This window comes from Ischnura elegans, chromosome 3 (genome assembly GCF_921293095.1).
Source record: "Ischnura elegans chromosome 3, ioIscEleg1.1, whole genome shotgun sequence".
NCBI lineage: Eukaryota > Metazoa > Arthropoda > Insecta > Odonata > Coenagrionidae > Ischnura > Ischnura elegans.
In genome coordinates this window covers 14,613,950-14,627,350 of record NC_060248.1, presented here as the reverse complement: position 1 = coordinate 14,627,350, position 13,401 = coordinate 14,613,950, and the positions used below count along the sequence as shown (strand labels likewise).

At 40.8% G+C, this 13,401-nt stretch overlaps 1 protein-coding gene across 1 annotated transcript in view; it reads left to right on the top strand.

The window, feature by feature from the left end:
• LOC124155472 overlaps nt 1–13,045 on the top strand; it is a 135,277-nt gene extending 122,232 nt beyond the window's left edge. The window contains exons 3-5 of the mRNA XM_046529307.1: nt 4,727–5,047; nt 7,539–7,708; nt 10,149–13,045. Coding sequence (XP_046385263.1) covers nt 4,727–5,047; nt 7,539–7,708; nt 10,149–10,743 — 1,086 coding nt within the window. The 3' untranslated portion in view covers nt 10,744–13,045. The remainder of the gene's footprint in view (nt 1–4,726; nt 5,048–7,538; nt 7,709–10,148) is intronic.
• Nucleotides 13,046–13,401: the final 356 nt, after the last annotated feature.

Sequence of the window (13,401 nt, the reverse complement as noted above, 5' to 3'; positions counted from 1 at the left end):
AGGGAATTTAATTTCACTTTGTCAAGAATTACAGTTATTTACATATTATACTGGTTGAGGTAAGTTTACATGGAGCATGGTTCTTGAATCACTGTGGCCTAACTTCCCTTCCAAATGGGACTTTCCTTTCATTTCACAATAACGCGTATTCCCTTTCATCCCGGCAATTAAACCTATTCTCACCCCACTATTGCCTTACATAACTAACACTTATCCCCCTATCATTTCTGTTAATATCCCCTCCCCGATAACTATTTACTAACCACTTCCAAACCCTCTGTCTCCTCACTATCTCATCTAGAAGCTGCCTCTCCTCACCCTCCATGTCCAGCACTTTGCGTCCCTCCTCCTCTCCATCCATTTCACCTTCTCCAATCTTTCCTAGGTATCGAGCCTCTCCCGACTTCTCTCATCCTCCTTCCTAAGTGTCCATGTTTCCGCACCGCAAAGCGCTCTACGCCAGATCAGATTCTTCACTAGCCTTTTCCTAACTCTTGCATGGCGCTCCTCTCATCAGCCCTCTCCTATTCGTGGACGCCTTCGTCATTCTCCTCCTTCGCTTTATCTGTCTTTAATGTTCTGCCCTAATATATTAACTGCTCAAGTTTTGACCGCGTACTTGTATCTTCAGCTTCTCATTCTTTGCTCGCGATTCTTAAAAAAAAACTCTGGTCTTTTAGTGATTAATCTTAATCTCACATTCCTCCCGCCGTTTATCTGTTTATCAGCTAGTCGGGAACCAGAAAGACGTCACACCGAGATTTCCCGGCATTCATACTTAGCCGTCACGTTTTCGCGCGCTTGAAAATTTTCACTTTTCATTTAATCGCGAAAAATAGATATCGTCATTAAAAAATCTAAAAGCGTGAAATACTTACTCCAGGAGTAATAATCTTTCGATTTAGGCAATAAAAAAATAATAGTAAACCACCTTATTCTTTTCAGTTTTAATCTAAGAGGGACACCTACCCAATGATCTAAAAAGTGGCATAAAACGAACAAAACTAGGAGCAAAATAAAGAAGTAAATGGGGAGATTGAGCAAGTCAAAAATCAAATAACTCTGAGGGCAGACCCTGAAACACGATAGCACGCGTTGGTGGGGAATAGAACACTGCGAAATGAAATTTGATACCCATGCATGCTTCTTCTTTTTTACGGACTTTAACTTAATGAGGATTCAAAAATAGCAGATTCGAAGAGCGATTAAGGGTGAAATAGCTTGGCGCGGATCAAAACGATACGACAAAATTCAAATGCTGTAGCAAGTTAAAAGTCGAAAACCAATCGGCTAAAATCGATCAAGATTGAATTTATTAAACAAAAAGTCGATTTAGGTTAAATCTTCAATCCATTTTCTAATCCGTAATCTAGTTCAGGCTTATTCGTGGTAGTTAGGCATGGGTAATAACAGTAGCAGAAAAATCAAGGGTAGCATCATTCGAAATGTGGTGCTATTGAATGATCAGATGATCAAATGGATCGGTCAGGATATTAATAGGAAAATCTTCAGGAGGACAATGGAAGCTTTCTTAAACCCTGAGAAGAAGACGAGGGAACTTATGAGGCCACATCATGGTGTGATGAAGACAATATTTGGAGGACAATTGGACGGGTAGGACGACAAAGGAATGCCTCGGATCACTATATGGACCCGGTGATCAAGGATGTAAATATAGGATCATTATTTAAGTGCTAAAAAATTGGCGCATAATAAAATTGCATGGAGAGCTACGTCAGGCCCAATTTGATTTTATTTTCACTTGCATTCTTTCACCAAATATTTTTCTCAGCATAAGCTTCTTTGTTAGAGATATTGCCTTCTGCCGGTGTTCGTTTCGTATTTAGATTAGAAAAATTGAGGTAAACACCACGACACGGCTATATTCCCGGAATACGTGGCGCTGGTGTCCCTAAAGTAAATGTTAACAAACAAATAGCGGTCAATTTGCGACTTTCTGCGCGTGCGAACAAGATTAAAATAGGTAAAATCCCATATCACGTGATGGTGCTGAAGGGATTGCATGGGCCTCTTACGACGATAGCGTTTTTTTTTCATGTTTCGTATAAAATTAGGACTTCCATTAAATCTAGTTCTTAAAAAAGTAAGAAATACAATGTAGGTCAAAATAATACAGGCTAGATAAATAGAAATAAGTCTGAAAATTTTCCTGAAACCAGTAATGCTATGTTATTCCCTGAGGTATTCCCTAATAAGAACGATAAGGATTTTTATAAAATCCATTCTTAAATATTTCAGCGGACCAGAAAATATTTCACTATAATTACTTTTTCCATTTTCCATGGTAATATTTGAGTTTAAGGTTGATTTCTGTCGCCACTTCGGTCGCATTTTAATCGGTTTTCAAAAATGCCCTCAGCGCGGCGATGAGTGTTTTGAGGTTCACCTTTTTTTCCAATATTTTAAAGTGTAGTACTTTCAATTTCGAAGTATTGTACTGAAAATTTATGAAATTGATAACTCGCACATCGTAATGAATGTAAATTTCGGACATCATCCCTAATCATATATGTATGTATGTACCTTATACGGGAAAATCGTATCGCTTTACCCGTAAGCGACTTTTGTAAACCCACTTAAATGCGCTGTTGGTGAAAATTCATCAAGAAGACAACTTGAGGTCCTCTTGTTTAACCCATTAATCCCCAGTGTTGCATAAACGCAACATTATTGAATCATAATTCTCAGAATAAGTTTCTACTTCAGAATAATTTTTTCTTCGATTTACTGACTTCTTTTAAGTATCTCTAGTTCTAATTTTGACATTTCCACCAACATTTTCATTTATATAATTTTATTTTATGACTGATAGCGTTTGGTATAAAAATCGATGCGCACATACGAGACACCCTAGGAAAAAAGACATACCCCAGCATGTCCGTTGAAAAGCAGAATGGGGAATTTCCTCCGAAGGAATACTGATAACTCCCGGCGAAGATGTCGATGTGCAAATCAAGATAAAAAATAAAAGATGTAACCTAAGTTTTAAAGAGTTACTTTTTTAAATTTGTTTACGGGAGTTTTCCCAGCGTTGCGTATACGCAGCATTGTGAAAATCATATAATATGATTAATATAATATTTTTATTCCAAAAATTCATCTTAATTTGGCCGAAATAAATCGTAAAATGCGAAACAACCGAAGTTAAAAGCCCTTATACATACAGTCTGGGGAATAATGGGTTAATATTCGTGGTATTTTCTCTGGGAAGTCGGCGACGGCACTTCCCTAGAGTCCACTCGTTTCTGGAGGCGCTGCTATCGCGACTGCAACGCAAAGACGTCCGCTGCAGCGTTGTCGTCGTTATCCTGTTGATACGGCAACCGGCCACACTCCTGCGTGGATCGGTTGCATAGAGCGCGGCGGCGGCGAAGATAATCGACTGATAATGAGAGTGTACCTACCTACTTACTGCTCGTCAGTTCACGTTCGTGCATCCTCAATGCTAAAGTAACAATGCCATCCGTATGCATTCACTGAATATACAATGGATACGATCATGTGCATTGGGGCCTTAAAAAAAAACTACAATTCATTAGGTTTGGCGCCGCTCTTAATTCTCGCCTTCTGTTCGATTCAGAATTGTGCACCTCTCACTGGCAATAATTTCAGAGAAGGCATCATTCCCGCTCCACCCCTCGCACTTGATCAATTTTTGCGGCGTATTACTTGTTTGAAACTAATAACATATTGAAAATTTCAGAGCATGTACAAAATGCGCGTGTTTATTATATGTGATATTCTATAATTAAACGTATAAAAATCTAGACGATGGGGTCCATTGCACATTGAATTATTCATTCCACGTTCAGTGAATACGTATTATGTGTGTGTATTAGCCCGTTTCAAAAGTGAACGTTTTACTTACGATGAAATAGTGATGTTAAGGCAAATGTTGAAAATGGGCTATTAAGTGTACCTTGAACCCGCCAAGATGATGAGTTATGTTTTAAATACTTAACGAGGAAGAGGAGGAGGAAGAAGGGACGATTCGAAAATAACAATAGTAATTAGAATATTCTTTGATACAGAGGCATATTACAAAGTGCACATGGACAATAACAAAATACAATATAAGTCAAAATTATAAGGAATATATGAGCAGAATATCAAATTAAGTCAGAAGAATTAAAAGTTAAAAACGCTAGTTATTCTCTGAGGTATTCCCTTATGGAATAATAATATTTAATGAGGAAATACTTATGTAATTCTTTCTTAAATTTTCCAAGTATTAAAATTTATTTAATGTAGTTTGGGAGCTTGTTGTAAGAATGAGTATGTTTACTTCCTTAATTGTGGACATTGAGCAGAGATCTCTACACATGGATATCCCGTTTCCTCCTGGTATTTTGTTGATTTAAGAGTAAATAGTGTTAGGAGATTTCACTAAGAGTAAAGTCAGAGTCATTAAACTTGAAAACATTCAGCAAACAATTTATTTATGTTCAACCGATTCAGGCTTGATATAGTGGAAGTTCGACGTATTGGAATAGAGGGTAGTTGCTATTTTCCATAATTATTTAATGTATACGATGCGTTTCGACTCACAGAGCCATAATGCAATCCAGGAGAGACCGGAAGAGCCATCATCTGGTACAAGACTGGTCTTGTCGCATATGGTGTAATTTAATATTTTTTACATATGGGATCACAGGAGTGAATACAGGAAGCATTGGCTATAATTGTCATAATCTCTTTTTTTCAGCCGGGAGGTCGCCTCTACGACAGTTTCAGCGTGTTCTGCCCCGTGTCGCGGTTGGAGTGCCTGCATCTGCTCGCGGAGGAGGACCAGCTGCTCGACTGGAGTCGGCCCCTCTTCCTCAACTTCACGCATGCGCGTATCGTGGAGACGATCGAGGAGTTGTGCGGACACCGCCTCGGATGCGTGGACAAGGTGCGCGGAGACATTTACGTGTGCGAGCGGGGTTTGGCGCGCGGACGACGGGAACAGCGGCGACAGCGGCGGCGGAGGAAGCTGGGCGCAGACGACGGCGACGGTGGCGCTGACCAGCGGCTCAAGGACGAGGTATGCCATGCCCATTGTCTGGAGAAGGTCTGCTGAATGCTGCGTGGGTCGCGTGTCCACTAGGAATCTTGCTCTAGCAGGGACGCCGAATCACAAAAAATATTGGGGGGGGGGGGATCGTGCCCCGGGGATCCGGGGATCGTGCCCCGGGAAATTTTATAAGTAGTGAGTTTTAAGTTTTTTAAGCATTTTAGAAGAGTCATATGTTCTGACAAGCCTGACACATTTTTTCCTCACACCCATAACGAATTTTTTAGGGGGCTCGGGCCCCCTTAGGCCCCATGGAGTCGGCGCCACTGTGCTCTAGAGCCTGTATCGCCAAACGCTTCATCCCGAGGTTTAATTTCAACTGCGGTATGGGGACCGACTATGCCCTCGAGGTCCAAGTAAAAAAATCAAAGCATTATGCACGCTGTTTCAAATTCTTTATTTTTTTATTTAATAAAATTATTCAATATTATCTGTGGATCAAATGTTCTTCGAGAGCCTCATTTCCCATATGGGGTCGCAGTTGGAGACCCCTGCTCCAGAGGTCCAAAATGTATCTAAGTGTTCAAGATTTACCTTTTTGTTCTTTTAGGAAGATGTGGCTGCATTTAATTGAAATATCGACACAGGGCCAACCGAGAGATGTCTTACACACAAGAAAGAGGTCATGCTGTAATCACGCATCCATCATTTCCACCCCAATTTTCAACCCACGTTGAGGCTAAATCTGCGGATTACCCGGGAGACTCCCTACAACTAACACAGAGAGGTCCATTTGAATGAAGTACTACACTTAAAGACACACAACCAGGAATTTGCTTCGGTACGGAGCTTGGGTGGTACTTATTAAAGTGCCCTCCACAAAGCATTCAAACAGGAATCGGGCAGTCTCTGAAATATCTTTGCCACCCCTTGAGACGTACTTGGAGGCCCGGGGGGATGCGTAGGAGTGTAAAGCTAAAAAAAAAAAGGCACGGTGAAACAGAGTACCATAAATTTAATAACAAACAAAAGCGGTCGAATAAAAGAAATCACCTTACTGAACTGTGGTTGCGACGATACAAATTAATAACTCGGGGGAAAAGGCGAGGTAGGAAACAGGGATTGGTTACCTTGGCAGCAAGAGGTAGCGGTGGTCAAAAAAAAGGTGCCTTTGGTCTCCTCCCGGGAGCAGCTCTCCTCATGGCCAAACACTCGACAAGAGCTCTTGCAAAATAATGCCCACCGCTCACGGACAAGCATTCCTTTACATAGGTTTGGGCCCATTTGCCACAACCAATGTTAGGGCCCCTACTGACCGGAGGCCATTTCCTTTTGGCGGAGGATTTCACCACCCACCAAGCTGCTCGACCGATAGCGTAGAGTGAGGCACGGCTCACTCTGGTGTTTGAACCCGGATCCTCAGGGAGGGAAGCCAATACTATAGCCATCACCACAGTTCGATTCCCTGCTTTGGGAAATCGTACATTTTATGCATTGGGGGTAGTTGCCACAAGGGCCAAAATTTGGGGGGGGCAGAACACTCTAAACCCTCCCCCGTGAAATTGCCTGCCGATAGACTCTTCTGACTCCCCTGCCAGGGCAAGGGATATGGGTTTTTGAGTACCCTGGGTATATGCCGAGTAAAGCAATGGGTATCAGTAATACCTACGCCATTCTCAAAATTTCACCTCATAGCAGAAGTAATTTTTCATCTTTCTATTGTATTGTGGTTTTGAAATATCTTCAATACTTAAATTATTCCAGAAGCATATCTGATTAATTATCCTGAATTATTTTCTATGTAAGACGATCCATTTATATTTGGTTTATATTCCATCTTGGCCACCATTTCTATATTTTTTTTGATTGAGTTGGCATTTTTGAAACCAAATGTCCAACAGTAGGGAGTTATAAGCAGTCATACTTAGGTAATATTATTCATGACTTAAATAGATGAGTGAAGGCAAGGGGCATGAAAGTTGAGCAGTTGTGATGCCAATTACTGTATCATAAATAACATAGTTGTAATAGCCAGACTAGAGGCCATTTTATCAATTGGTATCACATAGTTCAGCACAATGGTTGGTGACACTTGTCCGGTTTGAACGAAATGATATTTAGGTGCTGATTACCAACTTTATCCTTCCTTACCCTTGACTCTTAAACTTTATGGACCTTGCCTCTATGCTTACGGTACTAGAGTCCGATCCCTACCCGATTGAACCTTATTATGGGTTTGTATCTTTGTATCACTGGATACTATCGTGGGAATTTTGGGTAGCTGACAACCTGTTTTGCCTGGGCGTCTATGGTCTTGACCACTGATATTATAACTGTCTTGAACATGTTTCTGCTTGTCACTGCAATGAGGAGCCTCCTGGATATATGTCACACTAAATACTCGTTAGAATCTATGCTCTACTTGATCCCAGCTGTTATCTTCCATCATTAATTCCTGAACATGTGTAAAATTTTCTTTGAACACAATACGTCCCTCATGAAGAGTTCTTCATTCTTGCAGTGTGGAGAGAATGGGGTGGACGAGGCGACACCACCGGCACCAAATGCTGAGGCTCCCGACGATGGCGCCGATGGTGCCAAGGACGAGAGTGGGGGTGGAGGAGGTGGACAGGAGGGCGGAGGGGAGACGACAGAGGAGGAGGAGCTGGACGCTACCAAGGAGGACGCTGAGTAAGCAACCTCCTTAAACCTATGCTAACCTCAAACCCATTGTGGGGAGCACACGTGAGAAGTAACTGTGTCATAGCCCTGAAGACGCTATGATTCATCAAGCATGTTGTGGGAGGGCCCTTGACAAAGAGTGAGAGAGGTGCTACTTCGCACTCATCAGGCCACAACTCAAATGTGCGGCTAGCAAATGGGTGCTGGCAAGGAAAGATTTAATCTGTGAACAAAATAAAATACAAGGGAAAACAGGTAGGTTCTTTAAAAAAAATTGCTACAAGCGAGCAGAGAAAATCACATATCTTTCACACCTATTAGGATGGGTGCCATTTTAGACTCATAGGTTATGTGCCAGGAAAAAGATTGTCCAAGTAATTAAGGACTGATATCTTTCAGAGTGACATTGAGATCATCATCCAAGAACTACACTTTATTACCAAGTCTGATGGGAAAGATAAATATAGTGAGATACTTCAATGAACTTGAGCGTAAAATTCTTAAGGAATGAAGAACAGATACTGTTAAGAATGATATTGAGAACGTGATCCTAGAACAGCACTATGATTCTAATTTCAAATGAAATGATACATTGATAAAGATATTTTGCTGAATAGAGAAGTTGTTTGTTTTTCCCTTGAACGAGAAAATTTTCTTTCTTGCAATGCTCTACTATATGTTTTAATAATCTCGTGCTTGTTTACGGCCGGGGTCCTTGCACCTCCCACCTGTAGAGGCAGCTTGGGTGGTAGCAAGTACATATAGAACCTTGTCTTGCACACAGAGAAGGATCTTAATAACAGGACAGGGGTCACTTTGATGCAGATAAAGAATAATTCCAATCACTCTCTCATACCATAATAAACTTGAATAATAATAATACATAATAATAATATTTTGTTAACCAAAAGATCAAGAACCAAAAGATGTGTACATTGATTTAGACACATGGCAAGTTAATAGAAAATTGTTGTGGTGTAAATAATTAATTACACCCAGAATTTATCAAAAATTACATAAATAAAATATTGAATACTGCTTAAAATGTGGATATATCAAGTTAGTGGTTCAAAAGTTGTCATCAGACAAAAATTTATTAGCTGAGTATTATAATTTGAGAAAAAAAATACCTTGACTTTGTCTTTAATTCCCAAAAGGAATGTATTATATGTAGTAGTGGAAGTTTTTTGTAGAGTTTATTATTAGAGCCCCTTATTTCTCAGCCCTAATGCAGATTATCTAGTCATATGATTAGGTCGAGCAGATTCTGTTGCTATGTATCTAGTTTCATAGTAGTGAACAGCTGAGTGCATAACGTTAGTCAAGTCCCCTATTTTTCCTTGCACTGACAAGTTTAGTGTCTTCTTCAGAAAAGCATTGCTGAAAGCATGTTATCTTCATTGATGTTGAACTTAAATGAATGAGATTATCTATAATTTTGGTTTACATGCACCTAAGAGTTTGGTTTAACACGGATGCATGCCAACACAATTAGTAACTTGGGGCCAATTGTGCCGACATGAATTCTATGTGAAATGCCAAGTTAAACATACCTTGTTCAGCCATTTGTGCTCTCCAACAGCTGCACTAGGGCCAATGATCATTTGAGGTACCGTATTTCTCCGAATATAATCCCCCTCTGAATATAGTCCCCCTTCGAATATAGTCCCCACCCCCTAATTTTGAGGCTTCAGTTTTGGGAAAAGTTAAAAAAATGCATTTGAATATAGTCCCCCCCTTTACTTTTACCACAGGCATTTTTGGAAAAAAAGAGGGGACTATATTCAGACATATACGGTATGTAATGGGCTAGAATCATCAGACATCCAGAATACCTATTTTAAGGGTGCCAAGATCACTGCTCGCGGCTGAGCTTAAAGCCACCGAGTGCGTCCACCTCGGTGGCTTTAAGCTCAGAAAGTGCTTAGAGAAGAAATACGTAGGAGTGAAAAGATTAGCTGATAGGAGAACTGAGTGGAGAGCTGCGTCAAACCAATCCTAGGATTGTTGACCAGTGATGATGATGAAAAGATCACTGGGATGGTTAACAGATTCCTTTGGTCAACCATTTGACCTCCAAAGGCTATATGGTTCTAGCAATGCAAAAAGTATTTAATGTCAACCTGCCGTAATTTTGACACCAATTTAGTTTCAACCGTGGGTTTAGTTCCTCAGTTTTAGTTCATTTTCATTTAGTTTGTACATTTTGCTCCCAGGATCAAAACCATTAAAAATTTACTGTTTTTCTAAATTTCATTTTGTTATATTTCCTATCCCTGGAATTTTGATGACCACACTGTCCTTTTTCTAATACCTGAGTTGTACAGCAACAAAATAATGACCAGGACAACTTTTTAGCTTCCCCCAATCATGACGATGTCTTAGTCTCACTGACTTTGCCCTAATTGTTTCAAATAACCTAAGAAGTCTAATTCTCTCTCCCCCTCAGTGGCCTGCTGGACGAGGCCCAGTTGCGCCAACTCGAGCCAGAGCATGCAGCCGCCATCCACTCGCTCTATCCGGCCAACGACATGGAGTCAGTGGAGGTGTTTGAACGCCTTATCCGTGCCCTGCCTGCCTTTGGCGTCTTCTCCTCCGATGGGGAGCTAGCTGCATGGATGGTGCAGAGCTACTATGGTGCCATGTTCTCTATGCAGACGCTTCCGGCGTTCCGCCGCCGTGGTTATGGGCTGCTGTTGGCACGGCGGCTAACGAGTGCCGTCCTTGCCAGGGGATACATCCCCTTTGTTGTCATCCGGCCCGAGAACTCCGCCTCACAGAGCCTATACGCTAAGCTGGGCTTCCGGCGGCGTTATGAGACAGTGAGGGCCATCCTGAGGCCCAAGGGCTGGCCCCGAGGGCCTGAGGATGGGGCTGTAGTGGGTGATGAGGCGGTGGTGCCCGAGGTGACAGGGGTGGCCAAGGAAGAGGAGGAGCTGTTGGCCGAGGCAGAGGTCCCAGAACAGGGGAGGTCCTTGAAGCACAAGGCCCCAAAGGTCCCATCGGGGGAAGCCGAAGTGCCCGAGGTGGGCGGGGCTGACTGAAAGGCTCCTCTCCCCCCCATCCCATGAAGCAAGGGGGAGGGGGGGTCCCTCCAGGCACGCTTTTCTACGCACATCCCCCAGCCTCTCCCACCACAAACAGCAATGCGCATGACCAAATACACTTACAGCATAGTGATATTACATTTTTATATATATTCCTGCCACCCAAATTCTCGCATTCCTCAGTGGCATCCCTACCGTTAGGTAACATCAGATCAGCTTTCTTATTATTTCATATCTTTTCATTCCAATGCAAAATTTTTGCAATATCCATGCATATCCAGTGCCAATCGTTCTCTTCTATTGCCACATTCCTCACAAAAATGCAAAAAAAAAAATAATTCATGATGTTAACATTCCAGCATTGACAATGGAGATTATAGTTATTTATAAAGAGTGAAATGTGTGCTGGCCTACACATTTTCCAACATTACCTTTGATTAACCTCACAAGGTCCTTAACCCACGATGATGCATTTAATTTCCTGTAAAATCTAACAGTATGTGTTTGCTGATCGACTGCGGTATTGCTGCCGTGAATATCTAGTTCCTTTTAAGCTGTTGGAAGAGGCTGAAAGTGAAAAAGTGCTCATTTTAGAGCAAAGAAATGTTTAAATAATAGTGTACTTTTATTCCATCACAAAGACACCAACTGCGCAAAAGCGCTTTCAGAAGTTGTTATTACCACATTCATTCACATGCTAATACACATAGCAGGGCTTGCCTTGAAAGAAGTGAAATTTGTTGGGATTAACTGTGGGTATGTGGCTAGTTTTAAATGAAATACAAGTCACATTTGATGAAATTTTGATGTATCTGACTGCGTTCTTAGCAGAGGATTTTATCACAAAATATCAGTCAATGGCATTCTGCACAGCATAGTTTGCAAGGACACTTACCATACATTTAACAAAAAAAATTACAATTATGATATTTCTAATACCTATTTCACTGTCCATTACGATGACATCAATTGATTTGAACATACATATACTAATTCCAACACAATGCCCTCAGTTATCTTAGCGTTACACCCTAATTGTATAATGAATGTGTGAATCTGTGATCCTGTACTTCCTAACTTGCATTAAACTAAAATGTTCTTATTGTATTTCCATCAAGACTTGAACAACAAAATGTAAAATTACTAATGAGGTCTAGTACAGCTCATCGAGTGATACGTGGAATGCATTGAGGGAGTTGGCTATCGTGGGAATCTCAAGTGGACAAGGGACCATGATGTGTGTGCCATGGTGCAGTGAAAGTATGTATGTATGCATCTCCGTGGAGAAGAAAGTGTATGCAGAGTACGTTTTCAAGTACTACTCGTTTGATGAATGTTCTTATCACCTACTGCCGGGCAGTAGGGAGGGCATTTTTAAATGGTTGTTTTACTCATCAATTTATCCAAGCAGATGGATGGAGAGCACGCTAACCCAGATTGTCGTTGCATTTATAGCATGAACAGCAGAATAACCAGCTTAGTACATCAATCAGAGTATCAGAGTCAAAGTATGCATGTACTCTCACATTTATATTCCTGCAGATATTTTGTCAGGGGCTTCATGAAGAGCATTGATAGAACATACGTAGTACCTTGACCAGCTTGTGTGCATAATAGGTTTTTTCAATTTCATGCCGAATCAGGGAAACTTCCCACCTTACGGGAAGAGCTGTATTATAATCCATAATCTCAACAAGTTATTATTAAGATTACGATTTGAAATCATGAGAGGTGTGATAGCAGATGATGCCCCTTTTAAAAGTACTTCCTCAAAAGTGGGCCTCAGTATCGGTTACTTAAAAAGAGGAGACATTATCACAATGTGCATTTGTTGTTTAATTAGCATTTACAGAAAGCATGAGGAGGAGGAACTCACTTGGATCAGTTCTGACATCAAGATGTGTAACCTAACACGTCTCAAGATTGAGGTGGGTACCTCACTATGGAGGTAGAGTGTTTTGGAACATGAAAACTTATATCAAAAAATGCATTTCACCATTACGTATCTCTATGTATACAACATCTGTTGGTTGTTCAGCAGTGGAAGCACAATCTGGTTTAGCAGGCAGAGCCTACTGTCTTTCTGCAGTTAGGATGGGAATGGTTTGGGCAAAGTCCAAACTCTAAACTATCATATCCTCTGTGAGTAGGATAACAGTATGTGATCAGTAATATATTTTTATTTCAAAAACTCTGTTTGCTGTACTTAAAGTACATACAAGTAAAAAGGCAAGTTAATTTCATAAAAGACACTGCCTTGTTGTTGTAAGTGTGAATAAAACACCTTTTGCCCACCGTTTCTGTGTGATTTTTTCTTCTCCTCAAAAATTACTTTCAAAATGGATATAAGTGCATGGTAGAAAAAATGCCTAATTGAAGCAGCATCATGTATTATTTTTTTAAATCTATAACATGTCAATTATATTTCATCATCAACATTGCTTTTTCATCTACATCTCTTAGGTGAAATAAAAAGCATACTATTATTTAATATCTCCCTGGATGCAAAAATTTGATAAGACCACAAATGATGAGAAAGTGATGCCAAAAGAATAACCCTGTGAATCAAAATTTGTTATCTCCACCAATGATGACAAGGCCATACCAATAAAATGTCACCTGCTGGTGTAATAGTAACAGGCCAAACTTTGGCCT